This window comes from Conger conger, chromosome 15 (assembly GCF_963514075.1).
Source record: "Conger conger chromosome 15, fConCon1.1, whole genome shotgun sequence".
Lineage (NCBI taxonomy): Eukaryota > Metazoa > Chordata > Actinopteri > Anguilliformes > Congridae > Conger > Conger conger.
In genome coordinates, this window is record NC_083774.1 from 26676359 (window position 1) to 26697222 (window position 20864).

The 20864-nt window shown below is 43.2% G+C and overlaps 1 protein-coding gene across 1 annotated transcript in view; it reads left to right on the plus strand.

Moving 5' to 3' along the window:
- LOC133111540 (SH3 and multiple ankyrin repeat domains protein 2-like) overlaps positions 1 to 20864 on the plus strand; it is a 122893-nt gene that overhangs the window by 7743 nt on the left and 94286 nt on the right. The window contains exons 2-7 of the mRNA XM_061221980.1: positions 13364 to 13586; positions 14584 to 14787; positions 14931 to 15002; positions 16266 to 16374; positions 16948 to 17099; positions 17445 to 17612. Coding sequence (XP_061077964.1) covers positions 13386 to 13586; positions 14584 to 14787; positions 14931 to 15002; positions 16266 to 16374; positions 16948 to 17099; positions 17445 to 17612 — 906 coding nt within the window. The 5' untranslated portion in view covers positions 13364 to 13385. The remainder of the gene's footprint in view (positions 1 to 13363; positions 13587 to 14583; positions 14788 to 14930; positions 15003 to 16265; positions 16375 to 16947; positions 17100 to 17444; positions 17613 to 20864) is intronic.

Genomic DNA, 20864 nt, shown 5'->3' on the forward strand with positions numbered 1-20864 from the left:
TGAAAAAAAATAATAATAATCAAATAAATAGATATCACCCTGTCTGGCAGAGCTTATCCACCAGCGGAGAGAGATGAGCAGGCAGATGTGTCAGGCAGATGTGTCAGGCAGCAGCTGCGGGCATGCAGCCTCCAGAGGCCCAGTCAGACCATCCCGCAGGTCACCTGGAGTCAGGCACACAGCCATCAATCAAAAAGTAACACCACTTCATTACGGCGTAATTGGATTACACATTTGTGTGACAGATGTGTAATCTACTCCCACTGTCATGTTCTAAGACAGCAAGGGTATTGCAGTAAGATGGGTGGAGAAATGCTGCTGTTTTTTCCTTACGTGGTACACTTTCCAAGTTTGCAGAAATTTGCAGAACGACTTACTGGCGTTGATGTGACATGCCAATAGTTCATCTAAATATCTTTTTTGGGGTTTCAATGAAGCAATATGCATTCTAATGGCTTCTGTTAATGGGGTTCTCATTTAAGTTTTTTAAATTCATTGGACCTCTCACTAGTTACAGATCTCTCCAGCCGTAGGCCTGTTGAATCATGTCCAACATTTAGGTATCGCCAAAATCCTGTGCGGAGGGAGATGTGTTAGGAGAGGGTTTAACACCCTCTCTTTAAATAAAAAAATGTAAATACTTGCTGAGAAAAAAAACAGCTCGAACTAGGTTTTTAACCAGTTCAGACCAGCTCCCAGCTCAACATGGTTTGGCTGGATGACCAGTTCAGACCAGCTCCCAGCTCAACATAGTTTATCTGGATGACCAGTTCAAACCAGTTCCCAGCTCAACATGGTTTGGCTGGTTGACCCAGCAAGACCAGTTTTATGACCAGTTTGGCCATGCTGGTTGAGCTAGATCAGCTTATGACCAGCTTTACCAGCTCAATTTTCAAGCTGGATTTTACAGCAGGGATGCAACACACTCCCCCTTCCACAAGTTTTCCTAAATATTTGGTCTTAAAATAACTTTCTGAAATACATATAAAATCACTTTTTTTTCCAAAGAGGTCCCCTCAGTCAGGAATCGGGCAGATGGAACCAACAGCAGAGACATAATGCGAAAAGGGCAGGCTTTAATAAGAGAGGGATAGCTCACATGCATTTTTAAATACGCCGCGTATTTTTTTATTTAAAATATGAAACATTCTACAGGTCCAGGAGCATTTGTTAAGATAGATGTGATCATTAACACCAGTATGTACCAAGATATTTAAATAACAAAACAATGCACCCCCCCTCCCAATGAGCTTACAAGACTTCCATTTTCATTTAAAAATTAAACTTTTGAATGTAATTCACATATGATTATCTGCTTACAGAAGTATGCATATCATATAATTAAATATTAAGTGTTTATAGACAAGTGTATAAAGTTTAAGCAGGTGGTTTTCATGTTATGGCTGATCGGTGTATGTTTTTGTCTTGTACTTCCATTAACAAAACTTCAATCGGCGCTTAAGGGAAGCTTTTTTCTTTTTTCGACTATCTCTTTAAAAAGCCTAAATTAATCTGCATTGTCAGCAAACTTTGGGGTAAACTTTCAGTGCACCAAAATAAAACAAAGCTCCATTCTGCTTCCCGCCTTTCTCTGAGACCATGGTTGTAAAACACGGACAACAAACTCAGAGTACCCATTCCCAGGAGCCATACACCACAAATAAATCAGAAAACTCAGAAGAAAAAATACAATACCCATGATTCCCACGCATAAAGTTGCATACTCCAATTTATCAACAATGCACCCTATGAAAAAAATAAATAGATGAAACATGCCAATTCCCTGATCATCATCGATCTTGATCCAATTACCTGTACAACACCTGTGCTGAAAACGTAATGGATACTTGTCCAAAACAAGTACTCTGCTCACCCCTAGTAGCTACTAGCTAGTCGTCAAAGTGAATTAATGAATAGCTAATACTTATACTCTCGGAATGTCTGTACTGTGAACCAATACTGAGCCACCAGTGTTGTCGTAAATAAAATGTAGTGCAGATCTTATGACTGGAGTACTTCAAATTGGGCTGAGCAAGAGGCAGCATGTCCTCCCTCTTGCATTCAAAGTATGTTTATAAGGTGCCACTTTCCAACAATTCATTTTTCAGCTTGTCCATATCTGTAAAATAAAATAAAAAAGAGTTGTGTGCATTCTACTGGTTGTGTGCCAGCTGTCCAAAGTGAAGAATTTCTCAATAAGAATTACAACCAATAAGACCCACACAATGATTTATGAACAGGTCAGGAAACAAATGTGTACCGCATCCAATCTTTACAGCTGCATTTGTTTTCTCTCTGATGGAACAGGAGGAATCAGGGGCCTGTACAGGGCCCTAATGGCCCCATATTAATCGTATGAACTCAGGGCTGTGCATTCACTGTGCATTGCCCATTTTTGGGGGCTTTTTCCAAAGTATTTAGATTGCTAGTTTTTTTTAATTATTTTTTTCTTTCAAATTTGGCATCTCCAGTCACTCCTGAAATTAGAATGTCCAACAATTTCCAAACTGTGTACAAGCATGCACATAGCATGAGAGAGAGAAGACTTGTGTATCTCCTCAGAAATATGTTACACCAGACAGTGGCTTCCTTTCAGACCACAGCCACAAGCTGCCCATGTGCAGAAAGGGGCAGACGAGACCCAATCATACGCCTGCATACAGAGCAAGCCAAGTAACGGTACTTCCAGATTTTGCTCAAATGAGTACCAGCACCGTATTTCTTTCCACTTCCAGCACTGTTGGTCCTGTTTTCAAATTCCTATTGATTGATAGGAGAACCTGCATGCCTGCATGTGTGTGTCCTGGTGCATAAATGAAAGTAAATGAGTCTAGAGCAGAGCATTTTGTGAGAACTTCTTTTTTTGTGAGAATTGGGACCAACCACTCCTGACCATCCGGCACCCGTTACTACATGGTATAATGTTCCATTCACCAGGTGATTTTATTGTGAATACTGTTTGTCCAAACAATGCTGTTTTCTGAAATGATACTGTTAGATCCCCCAAAAATTATGTTATCAAGCTATGGTATTGCTTCAGGCAATGTACAGTTGTTCCCTATTGCACGCTGATGAAAAAGGGCAGTGAAATCGTACAAATTCTGAAAGACTGACATGGGTTGATAGAGAGGAGGACCTAAATGTTATGGAGCAAAATGGTAGTCTCACAGTTGGGCCACAAACAGGTTGCTTATAATAATAGGTTTTGTAAATTTCTTGAATGAACGGGAAATCCCATTTCCTGGGTCCACCCACGTGGCCTTTCTGTTTGCCACTGTTGGACTTTGCCTTGAAGACGTATTTACGGTTGCTATAAGTTTTGTTGCATCTTCCTCGTCTACATTTCATTCAAAACATTATTTCACATACGTTTTATTTTATTGTATATGGGCTGAATGCTGGAACTGAAACTGTATTTTTGTTCAAAATGAAACAAAATGACAAAGTCATTTGTTCTAATCTCTCCTGCAAACCAGTTTAGTCACAGAAATTATCACAATTCAGGGCTGCTCTCTCTTCATTTAAAGAAGCACTGTCATGCTTAATTTAAGCATTTCAATTAATTTATGTGTGTAGGCATTTTTTAAATCACCATCAGTGTCGCCGTTTTCTAAATATGGGGCAAAACATCTCAAAGCAGCAGGGGGTCAGATTGCTAATGGCAATGGCTGCAATGCAGCTGGTAGAATGTCAAAATGATGGCAGATGGCTGCAGGGGAGCCGTGCCATAACTCGGCAAAGTCAGAGCTGTCCATCATATCGCTCAGGCTAGCCAAGTTGGGCTCCACGATATTTGTATGCTAACGTTACCTTATTTTCCTGGGAGTGTCGTGCGATCACCTGGATGGGTGGCCGCCCATAAACCAGTCTTCCGTGTTCAAGGGTGGAGTTCGAGCGCTCGTTATCTTCTGGGTAACACAGGCTGGAGATTCAAGCCAAGCCAGTGATGTCACTGGAAGGGTTTGTTTTGAGAAGTTTTGCCCCATATCTAGGAAACGACTACACTGACGGTGATTTGAAAAATGCCGACGCACATAATTTAAGCATTTAATCCAAATAAGGTCAAGTGAAAAAAGTGTGACAGCGCTCCTTTACTGTGTGTGCGTGCCTCAGATCCTCAACCATTTCCAATGAACTGTCCCCTTATGGAAATTGAATATATTCACTACATTCACTAAATTGTAAATATGTGGACTAAATTAAAAAAAGTATATATTTGAAAGGTTCCATTTGTACACCGGTTGCGATATCTTGATAGTATATTTTATTTCAAAGTATTGTCTGCAAAATCAATTTCAGTAAGGGCTCCCTGAAACCAATAGCAATAGCTGCATTTATTCTGTATTCCATAGAAAACTTGTAATCAGTCCACATTTGTCCTTAATTCTAACTTTGAACTGCCTTTATTTTTAAGCCAAAATGAGAGAAGCATGTTGACTAATTCCTGGACAGTATGAAATACAGTTGCCCCCCGCCCCCCACCCCACCCATTCTGGGACAGAATCCAGCTGAGAGGTTATGAATAGCAGAGGCGTTTGTGGAGATGCAGTCACCAGTGTAGAAGGAGAGCACATTCTGTTTCCTGTCTCTCAGGAAGTTGGCAATCCGCTGACAGATGAAGACAGGCCCAGTTGGATGTTTCTTTTGAACTTGTAGCCCCGACAAAGTAGTGTCACATTCAAGCTAACCTTTATTAATTCAAGACTCATTTTGTTTTCGCAAATGACGTTACTTATATTGACTATTTTCTCCTCAGTTATGTTTGTCGCTCACATGCTTTAAGCGTTGCCAAGACAACATGCAGCCACCAGCCTTGGACCTCGCATCATAAGACACAGGACTGCTCATGGGAATTGTAGTAACGAGTCTTAATGGCTTTCATATTTTAGATGCTTTGGAAAACTAAACTAAAAGTATCATGCAGAAACTAAGTTGGTGGTGAATTACCCGCCTTTTACTTAGGTTGACTAATGTTCATTTCAAGCACTGTGTTTGTGTGTTTGGGATGGGGCTATAATCGATTTAACTGTATAGGGGCGGCCTGTAGCGTACCGGTTAAGATAAATGACTGGGACATGCAAGGTTGGTGGTTCTAATCCCGGTGTAGCCACAATAAGATCCACACAGCCGTTGGGCCCTTAACCCTGCATTGCTCCAAGGGGGGTTGTCTCCTGCTTAGTCTAATCAACTGTACGTCGCTCTGGATAAGAGCGTCTGCCAAATGCCAATAATGTATTGCATGCTAAACAAGGTATTGGTATTTATGAATTTATATCATCTGTTACACCACAGCATTCGTCATCGCAAGTCGCCTTTAAAACTCAAGAAGAGGAAAAGGGGTAGCACTTTGCTGACACTTGAAAAAAACAAAGTTTTCAGTTTCAAAAGCTGTTCAAAGTATTTACATTTGCTTCTGAATAAGCTGCACTGCTATTGATACTTATTTACTTCAATAAGCAGAGAGGGGAGATGAGAGTTTTAGGATTTGTCGGGATTGTCACCTTCTCTTCCGGCATCCAGGTGCGCGTGGCACTCAGTGTTCTCCGGCTCTGACATTTTCCAATTTTTCCATACGGGTGTCTCTCACTCCACCCTCCCAGTGCTATGAATGTCGCTCGCCGCTGTATCTGCTTCCGTGGCCATAAAAAGGTTTCTATTGATCGAAGGCAGTTGCGCTGCAGCTTTCTAGTGTGACTACACCTGAGAACACTCTCCAGTGCTGAGCTTCTTCCCCGGGCCACTCTGTTCCTCTCTGTAGTGTTGAAGCATAGAGCATGTGGAAATACCTGCTTTCTGTTACTCATCCAAATGTTCTTCACCAGTGATACGGCCCCTCCATGGTGTTCAGCTGTGCAGCCGTGTGTAGCTCCAATGGGGGCTTGCAGTGTGCGTGCCTGTGTGTGTGCGTTTGAGTGAGTGTTTCTGAAATGATTAGGAATTTAGTTATTGATATTGCACATTATTTGATGTCGGAATTGCTATAAAGACTTGAGTACTTTGATGGGCAGTGCTGATGCAGCCGCGATACTCGAGCTGTCCGTCAGTCTTGATGCTGCTCTCAGAGCTGCTATGATGCGAGTCTGTGCCAGTAAATACACTAGTCCCTGTTTCCAGTGTGACGGTGTTATAATCATGACTCATTGCCACACCACGCTTCCTCCCACATTTAATAAATAAACAGCTGGAGGGAGGGAAGAGCTTTCTCCTCAAACATCCTGATGGAAGGCTGTCCATGGAGAACAAACCGGGCCTGCATAAATAAGAGATGGCCGAGAACAGTGATTCTGTTAATTGTCTTAGCGAACTAAGGGCTACCCCTTACAGTGTTTAAATACCCCCTGCAGAATCAGAGGGCATACTGTCACTGCATCTCCTGGTTTGTTGGTTGTATGCGCACGATTCATAATGCATTCAGCACTGTCCATCCGTGGCAGCCTGCCTCTCCATATAGCTTCTCATAAATATTCATCAAACACATGGACCCAAACGCCAATCCCCAACGTGATATAAGGAGGGCAGATGTGCATAATTGAAGCTGTGAGACGCCATCTTGTTGCAAGGCAGGCTAAGATGTGAGATTGAGTATCCTAACCGTAGAAATTTCCTTCTGCACTCTACCGTTGGAACTACGTCAAATAAAATTGTGCTCAAAGCTCACAACAAAGACTAAGAACACTCACATTGAGGCTCACATTGACTTCTCTCCTTTGGTGATGGCTGTCTAAACGAGGGCCAGCCAGGGAGCTGATCTCCTGGAATAATGTGTGTGGATGGGTTAGGGTTGGTTGGTGTATAATGACATGGGTTAGGGTTGGTTGGTGTGTAATGACACGGGTTTGGGTTGGTTGGTGTGTAATGACATGGGTTAGGGCTTTTTGTTGTGTAATGACATTGGTTAGTCTTGGTGTATAATGGCACAGGTTAGGGGTGGTGTATAATGACATGAGTTAGTCATTATGACATTGGTTAGTGTTGCTGTAAAATTTATACTTTTGATTGATCCTGTTGACTCTGAAAAATAACTTTGTGTTATTATACAGAATTATTTGTTGTGGTCTACAGATGTCGCTCAGATCTGTGGCAAGATTAAGGCAAAATTGTATATTCTCTCATGCATGTGACATTTTCTCCCTCGATCTGGCAGAAAACTGTTTAATAGCTTTATTTGTCCTGTCTTTCAATACTGCTCGTCCATATGGGGCAAATGTGGTAGTAACAATATGAAAAGCTTAGCTTAATGAAAAAATCCATGTGAATGATTTTAAATCATTCTACTGATGCATCTGAATCCCTGTACCGCAAGCTTAAATGGTTTCCACTTGCTTATCGCTATGAGTTGAAAGTCCATCTTAATGTATAAAGCTCTCCATCAGTTGACTCCATATTATATTAGAGATCTAGTAAAGTGCTACAGTCCGGTTAATCAAGTGTCTTTGAGATCTGTGTCAATGAAATCAACGTTCCTTTTACGTCTTCATAAACATGTTTTCATTATTAATTGTCCTACACTTTATAATGAGCTTTCTATCCATGTTAGATACTAAATCACAAGCAAGTTTTAAGTCTTCGTCATACCGTTATTCTTATCAATTGCATCTCTCTACTATGTAGTCACTGTGTTAATGTATTTAGTTATGTTCCTTGTCTTCTATTTCGTTATGTATCTTTGTTCACCGCTCGACCATCACAAAAAGAGGTCTGTCTGTCTATTGTTTTCCTTTTCATTTTAATGTGTTTACCTATAGTGTTATCGAGTTTAAATAAAGTATATAATAATAAAAAGCTGGTCTCTGTCTGGACAAGGCTGGTCATAGTTGGTTAGGCTGGTGGAGTAAGCTGGTGGTGAAACTGCAGTCCTAGCTGACTATATCAGATAGATTTTTACACAATATAATTTCACACTAATAATAACCTTGCGTAGGCCTACATACAGTTATTTTCTATTTTACTGTCTGGGAACATCACAGGAACCCTAATGTTTGCTCTGCTATAGACAGTGAGAAGTAGAAGTCTAAAAAATAAATCTAATAAATACCTAATAAAGTGCTCAGTGAGTGTCCATGAAATGGCAATATAAAATACAAAGAAAAAAACTAGAAGAAATAAGCGCAGTAAATGTTAGAGTAAATAAAAAAAGTCAAAGGAAATAAAAAAAACAGTAGCATTAAAGTCCAGCGAGTAAAAAGAAAAGAGCACGGGAAATAGATGTCATTACAAAGGCAATTTAGTAAAAATAGGTTATTAGGCCATTTTTAAAAACTTTCAAATGAAGGGTTCAAATGGTCATAATATGAAGTGAAGTTGTCAGTGACATATGTCACGTTTGTTGAGTGCGTGAAGTCTGTGACATCACCAGATGTCGGTTATCTTCCCTGTACCGATCAATAATATATTTATTTGTACATTTAACATTTACTGATCTGGCTATTAGTAGCTCCAGCCATTCGAGTTGGAACGCTGGCCATGCTAATAGACCAGTAACACATTTTGCCAGTGGCTAAAACTACAATCTCTCACTGAGGTCTGCTTTATTGATGCTGTTCTGTCTACCATTGTAAGGCTATGAGTTAAGTAGGAGCTTGTTCTCTCCACCACATTTATTTTTTCAGACAGAAATCGAGGGAGCTAAACATATTCTTCAAAGGAACTTTTGAAATAACCAATGTGCCCAGCAAGGTTTAAAGAGCGTTCAAAGGGCTCATCTCTGTATGCCTGTGGATGGCTTCCACAGGTGCAGCCAACTGACCTGATTGGCAATAATGTGCAGCTGTATTCACCTGGGCAAATTGATAAAGCTGGAAGCCTCTTCAGTTTTAAGATTTACCATTTGAAATTGACTTTTTAAGACAAGGCTCTGTGTATCCAAGTGTTTTGTTTCTTTTGCAAGTTGGCAGATGGTCAGGCTAGTAATAGGGAAATTTGTGAAGCATTGAGGCTTTCCAGCCAATTGTATCGCAAATAGATTAATTACGCAAGGCCTGCAGCGCACACTAGTGACACCTGCTGGTAAAATAATGTGGAGCTGCCAAATAATTTTTTATCATCACATGGCACGTGCACTACTGGTGTAACCAGTGAGATTCTCATGGTATCGTTTTATCATTTACTTTGAACCTAGTTATAATTAGGTTTGCTGATGTAATTATAGCCTACTCATTTATATTATATATCACATCTAATGTCTGATTCGACAAGTTAGAAAATGGGTCCATAATACAATTGTGTGAAGTGACTGTTTACTATAAAATTGGGAACATAGGAAAATTGGAATAAAGAGAGTCAATTTGTGTGGGTTGAACTGGGCAGTAAAAGTGCTTGTGTACTGCCAACACTATCACCACTACGATGGTATCATTCACCACATCACTCAGTCAGCCAGGTTCCTTTTGTTTGAGCACCTTTTTAGATTGTTTAGGTCCGAGTAGGAAAGCTCACTTGCCTTATATTCTCGCAAGTTAGATATTCTTTTTGTGTGTGTTCGAAAGTTTAGCTGGTCTGTGTGTTGTGCTTGGACCATCCTGCCAACTCTCGGTAATTTAGTTTCTTTTTCTTTTTACTTCTGTTTGGGGGCATTCGTTTGGATTACGGTCTGTGGGCAGATTTGGGCAGTAATAGCATAGCTTTATCATTATTTCAGGATGGGTGACATTGTACTTGATTTGACTAAGGTTACTGATCAGGAACAGAGATGTGGGTCTATCTTCTGAATAAATACTATGGATTGAAATGCTGTTTATTATTAGAATCATCCTTTGTAATTCAGGCATTTTCATTGCAGTCCTACACTTTGCATCACTTCACATATTTGTAAAAAAAAAAAAAAGAAGCTTTTTAAAAGTTTTATGAGTCACGTTTTCTCCCGCATAGAATACATTCCCTTCCTCTTTAATATTGCAACATCTATGGGGATACCAGAACGGAAGGTGGAAGGGTTAATTCCCTCATACATTTCTGAAGACAGAGAATGGCCAATCTGTATCAGCCTCGATGTTTCAAAGACTGCCCTTGCACCATTTAAATATTTTCTTTCTGACAACAATATGCATTTAGATTACTGAGACCAACACATTTGATTTCACGTAAATATTAAACCCATTCAAACGCGTGTGAATACCTACTGCACATATGGCTACCCTCCTCAATGGATTTGAATGCTTTCTGATTACAGGAACTCTTTATTTATCCAATCCAGTGAACCGACTGATGAGAACGAGTGTAGCGACTTGAAAGATCCGCAGTTTATCAGTGTACGATAAACACATCGCCTTTGCCCCCTGTAATTTTATTTGACTTTGGGTAAATGGGAGGCCCTTCAGCAGCTGCAGATCTGAATGGCGCTGTAAGGAAGCTCGTCACATGTACAGAAATCATATCTGTGTCACACACAGGGCCAATCAGCGAGCTCTAAGCCCTGATTACATGGCTGAGATCCTGTCCCGTAGAGATGAAAGGGCTCCCTCTGTCATCACCACAGACCGTCCCTTTTAGTCTGTCATGGTCCAGCAGGTTGTTAACAGAGGGGAAAAGATGTGATCCGGCTAACCTCCCGGATGGCGTATCCGGTCCAGACGCTCTTAATGAGAGCAGGAAAGTGCTCTGCTCTCAGGGAGACAGGGCCCTGGACCCTTCGTCCAGGAGAGCCCAATCCTCGCCTTCAAGAGTTTGCACAGCACATTGCAGGGATGGGAATGGTCTGTAGTTGCAGTAGAATTAAAGATAATAAGGGGGGGAAGAGCAGGAAAGAGCAGGCATGAGCCACCAAAAAAATAGCAAGGGAGGTCAAAGTAAACTTCTAAACATTTAAGATGAATGGCAAGAAAGAACAATATATTGTACTGAAATTCAGCAAGTTGGTCTCTCCAATAGGAATACATCAGTATGAGACTGAATCACTGGTTCTGATCACTGCCCCTCCATCTCACACCCATGGTTATATGCGGACTGATTAATGATGTTACACATACTGCATTTCTTGTAAAGATAGGCTGGCTGTGTAGTGGGAGTTCCTGACACTGATGATCTGCACTTGTGTGAGTCGCTCAGGGTGAAAGCACCTGCCAAATGAGTGTAATGAAATGTAAGAGAGCATAAGTGCATCCACCTGAGTTAGGCCTAGGTGTGGAAGAGGGCCAGGCCTGGCTAATCACATTCCCAGACCGGTGAGTGCATGGCCTACATCACTGAAGCACTAAATGTGAGGGAACGTATGCCATCCTAGACTCATAACATAAATTATGAGAGTCATAAAGTTGATTTAGAGAATGCTATTGCAATCATAAAGTAGTTACAGAAGAACAGAGTGCTTGGCAGGCATGCCGTCTGCAGTCAGTCAGTCTGATTGGATGATTGAGTGGATGATTGCCTGCTTTCCGTGGCTGCTGTTCCTGGATTGAGTCTACAGCACTCAGACCTCTGTCTCAGGATTGAGTCTAGCATTCAGACCTGATTCAGGATTTAATCAACACTATTGTTTTAGCGGGCTATGCCAACAGTGAGTGACCATAATTAGTTATGGAAATATTAAATAACCATCTCAAGCGTTGTCATTTTTGTTATGTTTTCTCTATCCTGTACCTGTTACATGCATCTCTTTCAGCGTGCTACAGAGTTGACTGTGACAATGTGCTAAGTAATACAACTCATCAGTCCAAATAATTAATGAAATCTGGCTTTTTTGGTTTCTCTTGTGATGATTCGGATAGATTTCACAGTAGCCCTTTTTCCATTACAAGTTGGATATAGTAATATTCCTCAATGGAAAAGGGGCTATTTTTAGAAAATGAGCAGAACATGTACATGTTTTGACGTAAATAGCGTGAAGATGTAGCCATAGGTAACTCCTCTGGTACTCATGCCCACTGGCCGTTCAGGCTTTGCAGTGTGGACAGAACACTTTTGGAAAATGATCTGAAGATGGTAGTGTGGACAGAAATGAAAAGGAAACAAACTGTATTTTCAAGTGTACCTGTGTTAATGTGGACATGACCTTCACGTAGCTTTCCTGTTATTTTGGCTGATTTTACATGAAATTGAATGAATTAAAAAGTAAAGAGAAGAACTAGACTGGTGATCTACTTCCTCAGAAGTGATTAAGACAGTGAAGTGTCATAAAGGCTGTGCTTTTCCTGCTCCTGGGAAAGAGGGGGGAAGCGATTTGGGAGAGAAAAGCTGTGTCTGGTTACATTTGTCCCTCAGATTCAGTCACAAGTACAGCAGTGTCCATTACAAAGGGTTGATCCTGGCTTCAGGGATTAGGCAGAATGAATATGACCTTTCAGATTCTACACAGGTTTCAGTATACATACAAAACCTTCGGTCAACACTGGTAGTGACATGGCTCAGTAAGAGCAGTCGTCTGGCAGTCGGAAGGTTGCCGGTTCGATCCCCCGCCCGGGGTGTGTCGAAGTGTCCCTGAGCAAGACACCTAACCCCTAAATGCTCCTGACGAGCTGGTCGGTGCCTTGCATGGCAGCCTATCACCGTTGGTGTGTGAGTGTGTGTATGAATGGGTGAATGAGAAGCATCAATTGTACAGCACTTTCGATAAAGGCGCTATATAAATGCCAACCATTTACCATTTATCATTTGATAGACATACTTGTGCTTGCACGCACAAACAAACACATGTAGGAACATACACAGAATTCCTGAACGCTCTCAGTCTAAGCGAGGTCCCCCTCTCCAACACCCACCCCGAAATGCCAGCTTGACAGCAGCATGGTCAGCCGTTACCCTGGTAGGAATCCGGCAGGGTAACGAAATCTGATCGCAGTGTCTTTGACCATGGAATGAGTGTTGGTACCAGTCAGTGTGGTTTGAGTGTCTCAGAAACTGCTCTGGGATGGTCAGGAACAACAATCTCTTGAGTTTACAGAGAATGGTGCTGTTGTTGGTAATGAGAGGTCAGAGGTTAATGAGAGGTCACACCCAAACTCTTGCTAACAGTTAAATTACCATGCATTACAACAGTGGTATGCAGAACACGTCGAACCTTGAAGTGGATGGGCTACAGCAGCAGATGGCCAATAAGTAAAAAATTAAATAAAGAAAAAATTATATGAAATACTGTACCTAGTAAAGTGATCACTGACTTTCTTAATACAATAGAAAATATTGTAACAAGACAATCTGAGTTATGAACTATTTGTAGTTCATTTGTGTGTGTGTGTGTGTGTGTGTGTGTATATCAGTGGGTGTCAGTGTGAGAGTGAGTGTGTGTGTTAGTGTGTGTGTGTCAGCGCGAGAGTGAGTGCGAGTGTGTGTCCGTGCGTGTGTCCGCGTGCGCGTGTGTGTGTGTGCATATGTCAGTGTGTGTAAGCTGGGGATCGTTGATGGATGCACTGCCCTGTGTCCCCCTCTGCAGACCCGGGCCGGAGCAGCTGAATATGCCCCGCAGTCCCACCTCCAGTGAGGATGAGATGGCCCAGAGCTTCTCTGACTGCTCTGTGGAGTCCGGGTCTGACAGCATCAAGGAGGAGACCGTCTACCAGGCCATAAGGGCCACGACCCAGCGCCCACTCAGCGGCATGGAGGAGCTGCCCAGCGCCCTGCTCATACGCCTGCTCATCCCCGACCTTCAGCAGACCGTGAGTGCACTGCTCACACACACAGTGCACCACACACACTCACACCGCTGTCTGTGGACCGCTCACTCACACACTCACACACTCACACACTCACACACTCACACACTCACACACTCACACACACACACACACACACACCGCTGTCTGTACACACTCACACCGCTGTCTGTGGACTGCTCACACACACACACACACACACACACTCACACTCACACCGCTGTCTGTACACACTCACACCGCTGTCTGTGGACTGCTCACACACACACACACACACACACACACACACACACACACACAGACACACACACACACTCACACTCACACTGCGGTCTGTGGACCACACACACACACACACACACACACACTCACTCACACTGCTGTCTGTGGACCACACACACACACACACAAACACTCACACTGCGGTCTGTGGACCACACACACACACACACAAACACTCACACTGCGGTCTGTGGACCGCACACACACTCACACCACACACCCTGTGGACCACTCACACATACTCACACTGCTGTCTCCTATGATGCTTTAGCACCTGCGAGTGTAGCGCAAGTGTGGAGTGTGTGTGAGTGTAGAATATGTCTGTACTGGGTGTGAGTGTAGAACAAGTGTGGACTGGAACTGCTTCTGAAAAGTACATTGTAGATTCTAATAATTGTAGATTTTAATGGTCTGGCCTCAACAACCATGGCTATTTGTGTTAACGAGTGGCCACTGAGTGTATATTCACATGTGTCACCAGAGCACTACATCCCCATTATAACAACTCCACAAGTACAAGGAGCCCATTTTGGTCACACTTTACAATAAGGTTACATGAACTGGCATGAACTAATGTAGTCGTTAACATGACATAACACCATCAGTGTCATTATAATGGTTCTATATTCACAAAACGGCAAATGTGTCACTTGTCCGGCTGTCTTTGGCAAAAGTGAGATGGCTGATGAATTAATGGCCTTTTCTTTGTCTCCAACAGAAATGTATGCGGTTTAACCCCGATGCCACCGTGTGGGTTGCCAAGCAACGGATTCTGTGCACACTGAACCAGAGTCTCAAAGACGTACTGAATTACGGCCTCTTCCAGCCGCCCAGCAACGGCCGCGATGGCAAGTTCCTGGACGAGGAGAGGACCCTCAGGGAGTACCCCCAGCCAATTGGCAAAGGGGTTCCGTCACTAGAGGTACGGCCCTCAACTTCGGACAGACCCGTCCCTCCTCCCCCAGGTCTCATAGGCTGAGGAGGAGATTCAAGATTCCTTCATAATAAATGGGAGGCTACACAGAATATTTTGACTTGAATGTATTTTTATGTATCCCCCTGCAGTTTCGCTACAAGAGCAGACTTTACAAGCAGCCAAACCTGGATGAGAAACAGATTGCCAAACTTCACACAAAGGTACATCCAGCAGCGAAACACATCCACAATTCTTGCAGACCATGTCCTCTCCTAATTGCCCAAATTCATCTGCCTTTATGGCAAAGGCAGGAAGCAGTGCTGATATCTGATTGGCCATTAGAGTACAGGGAGGTTGTGTATGTGGAAACCTGATTGGCCATTAGAGCACAGGGAGGTTGTGTATGTGGAGACCTGATTGGCCATTAGAGTACAGGGAGGTTGTGTGTGTGGAGACCTGATTGGCCATTAGAGTACAGGGAGGTTGTGTATGTGGAAACTTGATTGGCCATTAGAGTATAGGGAGGTTGTGTATATGGAGACCTGATTTGCCATTTTGAATGTGTGGAGGTTGTATATGTGGACAGGGCAGGTGGACCCAGAACCAGCTGAAAAAAGTGGATGCCTTTTGATTTACATTGTCAAAAGGCAATTTAAATCAAAAGTATCACTGGGTAGTGAAGATGTCTTTGCGAGGGTGTCGTGGGGATCAAACTGTGCGTGTTGGTGGCAGTGTGAGGCCCCAGCCCAGGTCGGCCTTGTTCCCTCTGGCTGCATCAGGGGAGCCGCTCTCCTATCTATTTTTAACTGGCCTGAAAAACGCAAAGGAACACGGTCCCTGGAACATGGGCTCAGATCTGTCATAGCGGCAACCAGCCAACCAGAGAAAGAGCAACGACCAGAGCAACCTACAACCCTAACCCCCTCCCCTCTCTCCATACCCCAACTCCATTCTCACTCTCTTTCTCTCCCTCCCTCCATACCCTAACTCCATTCTCACTCGCTTTCTCTCCATCATCAGCACTCTCCCTCCTTACTATCACCTACATTTCTCATTATGCTACTTCATTTCTTGCTGGAAAAGTCATTTTGCCATTTTGTTGACTCCAGATAGAGTGGCTGGTATGGTTTCATTAGACCCTGTCTATGCATGTGTAAAGGGGCTGAATTCCCAAACATTTGCTCACTGGAATGCTGTTTTTACATTGCTGTACAATGTCTGGAGAGATGGGGAATGTACAGTGAATGAGAAGGGAAGTGGGATGACTTGTGTTTAAGTTTTAGTTTGGTAAAATTGTGTTGCTTTTCTTTGGATTTCTTGCAATGGTTTCATTTTTGTGTTTTCTTTTATTCCATTTTTTTTTTTTCTGGGTGTGCGAGTGGATACTTTTGTAATGTGTGTAATATGTAAAATTATAGATTTTACTGCTTGCTCTCTCTCTATCTCTCCCTGCCTTTCTCTCTTGCTCTGTTTCTCTTCACCAGGCTAATTTGAGGAAGTTCATGGATTATGTCCAGCACCACCAGCAAGAGAAAATCTCCAAGATGCTGGAGAGAGGCCTGGACCCTAACTATCATGACCCAGAAACTGGTGGTATGCAAACCGTGCCGATGTCACTTCCTGTCCCTGCTTGTTGACAGCAGGAAGCCATGTCACACATCAACACCATGAGCTACTGTGCATTAATGCACCCTGGGCCTCTCCCCCTGGGTCACTGATGGGACCTCCAGCCTTATATGTTGTAATAATAATGCCTGTGGCAACTGTGGTAGCTAGGCCTTAGCAGAAGAAAGGGAGGGTTTCCGTTGGTTGGGGTGATGGTGTCTCATTACACAGTAGCAGCCCCAGCTTGGCTGACTGGACACCATGCGCGTGTCTCACATGCAGAGTGTCTTCCTCTGATGTCTGTTCAAGCACCACTTTAAAACTGCGCTGTGGCAACAAGAGGCAGCGGCTGACATTGCTCACTTCAGAGGAGAGCACATGCCCTTGCAGGGATGGTATCACTCAGGTTTTCCTCTATATCTGTGAGGGTTCCCTGGGTTACTCTGGGTTCTACCTGTGAGGGTTCCCCAGGGTTACTTTATGGTTACTTAGGGTTTTCCCTCTATATCTGTGAGGGTTCTTGGGTTACTCAGGGTCCTCTCTCCCCTGCTTTACCGGCAGAAACCCCTCTCACCTTTGCTGCTCACCTGGACAACGTGGTGGAGCTCATCAAGACTCTGAAGAATGGCGGGGCACACCTGGACTTCCGAGCAAAGGATGGGATGACTGCCATGCACAAGGCAGCCAGGTCCAAGAACCAAGCAGCAGTGATGGTAATGTTAGTCTGTTTATGGAACCCTCTGATAGAGTTCATAGGATTCATCAACCGCACTCCACCTACTAATGCCTAGGATAGCCTTCTTAGACCCCACACAGACTGCAGATTTCCCATGCTTTTCGTCCATAGGGATTTTGCCACTAGCATCATGCACTGTAAAATTCATCACAGTAAATCATCACTTTACAATTAACTCTTGTAAAGTATGTTTTACTTTCACCAAGTTGATTTGGGCCATCTTGGACTTGTATAAATGCTGTAAATGTGGTAAATAAACACAGAGTTGTACGGCAGGCTCAGACTGTTCCCACCAGGCCAAAGACAGTGCTGCCCCCTACAGACCCTGCTGGAGCTGGGCGCCTCCCCGGACTACAAGGACAGCCGTGGGCTGACGGCTCTGTACCACACGGCCACGGTGGGCGGAGACCCGCTCTGCTGCGAACTCCTGCTGCATGAACACGCTGCCGTCTGCTGCCAGGATGAGAATGGCTGGCACGAGATACACCAGGTCAGGGTCGCTATGGTGTTTAACACCAGGTCAGGCTCACTATGGTGTTTAACACCAGGTCAGGATCGCTATGGTGTTTAACCCTAGGTCAGGGTCGCTATGGTGTTAACCCTAGGTCAGGGTCGCTATGGTGTTTAACACCAGGTCAGGGTCGTTATGGTGTTTAACACCAGGTCAGGGTCACTGTGGTGTTTAACACCAGGTCAGGGTCGCTATGGTGTTTAACACCAGGTCAGGGTCGCTATGGTGTTTAACACCAGGTCAGGGTCGCTATGGTGTTTAACACCAGGTCAGGGTCGCTATGGTGTTTAACACCAGGTCAGGGTCGCTATGGTATCTTCCACCAGGTCAGCGTCGCTATGGTATCTTCCACCAGGTCAGCGTCTCTATGGTCTTTTCCACCAGGTCAGCATCTCTATGGTATCTTCCACCAGGTCAGCATCTTTATGGTATCTTCCACCAGGTCAGGATCTCTATGGTCTTTTCCACCATGTCAGGATCCTCTACCTTTGCCTGTACAGTTGAAGTCGGAGGTTTACATACACCTTAACAAAATCCATTTAAACTCGCATTTTTCACAATTCCTGACTTAATCCCAGTAAACATTCCCTGTTTTAGGTCAGTTAGGATCACGTCTTTATTTTAAGAATGTGAAATGTCATAATGATAGTACAGAGAATGATTTCTTTCAGCTCTTATGGGTCAGAAGTTTATATGCTCTAAAAATTTGGTAGCATTGCCTTTAAATTGTTTAACATGGGTCAAAAGTTTCGGTAGCCTTCCACAAGCATCTCATAGTAAGTGGCTGGAATTTTGGCCTCCTGACAGAACTGGTGTAATTAAGTCAGGTTCGTTTGCTCGCACACGCCTTTTCAGTTATGGCCGCAAATTTCTGACTGGATTGAGCTCAGGAATTTGCGATGGTCACTCCAATCCCTTGACTTTGTGCTTAAGCCATTTTGCCACAACTTTGGAAGTATGCTTTGGGTGATTGTCCATTTGGAATAGTCATTTGTGTCCAAGCTTTAACTTCCTGGCTGATGCCTACAGATGATGCTTCAATATATCCACATCATTTTCCTTCCTCATGATGCAACCTATTTTATGTGCACCAGTTCCTCCTGCAGCAAAGCACCCCCACAACATGCTGCCACCCCCGTGCTTCACAGTTGGGATGGTGTTCTTCGGTTGGCAAACCTTACTATTTTTCCACCAAACTTAAATGATGGTCATTATGGTCAAACAGTCCAATTTTTGTTTCATCAGACGACGGGATATTTCTCCAAAAAGTAAGATCTTTGTCCCCATGTGCAGTTGCACGCTATAGTCTGACTTTTTTGTGGCGGTTTTGGAGTACTGGCTTCTTCCTTGCTGATCAGCCATTCAGGTTATGTCGATATAGATATGTGTTCCATTTCCCTCCAGCATCTTCACAAGGTCCATTGCTATTGCTCTGGGATTGATTTGCACTTTTTGCACCAAAGCACGTTCATCTCTTGGAGACGGAGTGTGTCTCTTTCCTGAGCGGTATGACGGCAGGTTGGTCCCATGGTGTTTATACTGGCATACTGTTGTTTGTACAGACGAACGTGGCATTTGGAAATTGCACCCAAGGATGAACCAGACTTGTGGAGGTCCAAGGTTTTTTTTGTTTTTGTCAAGCAAAGAGCCACTGAGTTTCAAGGTAGAACTTAAAATGTATCCACAGGTACATTTCCAATTGACTCAAATAATAAAAATAAGCCTATTATAGGTTCCTAAAGCCATGACGTGTGTGTAAACTTCTGACCGATTGGAATTGTGATATAGTGAATTCAAAGTGAAATAATCTCTCTGTAAACAATTGTTGGAAAAATTACTTGTGTCATGCATAAAGTAGATGGCCCAACCGACTTACCAACACTATAGTAACATATAACTAACGTATAGCTAACATTAAATGATTAGTGATTAAAATGAGTTTTCATTACTTTGACCTAAGTGTATGTAAACTTCCGACTTCAACTGTACTTGGGAACTGTGCTGATTTGACCTGAAGGTTGGTGTTAAAGTCTCTGCCAAGGTTGAAAATGGGAGCAGGCTGAAGTGGGGGGAAATGGCATGTGCTGTACAAATTCAAAATTCCAAACACAGATGGAAGCATGTCATTTCAAAAAGAGTTTGAAACAGTTGTGGTAGCCTGACCTAAATTGAAAATAGTCCACTTTTAGCAGAATACGTTCTAAAGCTGATGTTAAAACAGGAGTATTAAACTCACTGACATCCCATAGGGCTGTAGTACTGTTTAGCAGCTTCCTTTCATTCAGCAGCCAGTTTAGGCCTTGGCTGGAGCCAATGGACTCTAGGTTCACAAAAACAGCAAATTCGCTCAAAACGTTTGGATGCACAGTTGAAGGCATTTGAAGGCAAGAATGTATTTCATGTGGATTTCTGGTGAACTGTCAGTTTAAACGCAGTTCTCTGCAACCAAGGCCACTGCCCAGAGGGGAGGTGCAGTGGTGGGTGGCGTTTCCAGACCATTTTATCCGTCCCTCTGGAATGCTGACCCCTCCCTGATGGCTATCTACACCCCTCCGGCCGCTGATGCCATCCTGGCTGTAGTTACGGATACGGCTCTGCCAGCTGCCCGCTGCCTGTGTATTATCTCTAGACAAATCTATAGGACGAAAATTTGGTTCATAAATATACTTCAGTCTTGGGCTCCTTCATGATATTGCATCGTGCAGTCATTGTGGGGGGGGGGGGGGTATTGTCAAAGCATACAAAATATTTATTACATCAACGGTTTATGGAAAATCATACTGGCACCTTGCAGCTTGCAGAGGGTTCGTGTGTTTATTTATTTTTCATCTAAATACAGCATTGTCAACTGCTGTTCAAATAAGCAGCACGTTTTCTACAGCAACGGTTATACATGCCATCGTTCTCATAAATATGAAGGCACTTTGACATCTAGTGGAGAGAGAAAGCATTGCAAGGGTGCACATTTTTTCTCAACACAAAGTTAGGGCATTTTATGCCTCTACATAAATAGATATGGTGGATATGGTGAATGGATATGGTGAGATATTCTGAACATAATATGAATTAAATAATAAAGATATTAACGATTGTATAGCATATTCACATATAGGCTGAGTGGCAGGTTAAATGGATTTATTGTTAAGATGACACTTCATCATAGCATTCAGTTCATATGCTACAGTCCCTACTAGGCCCAACTCTCAGAAATACACAAATTGCTGAATATGC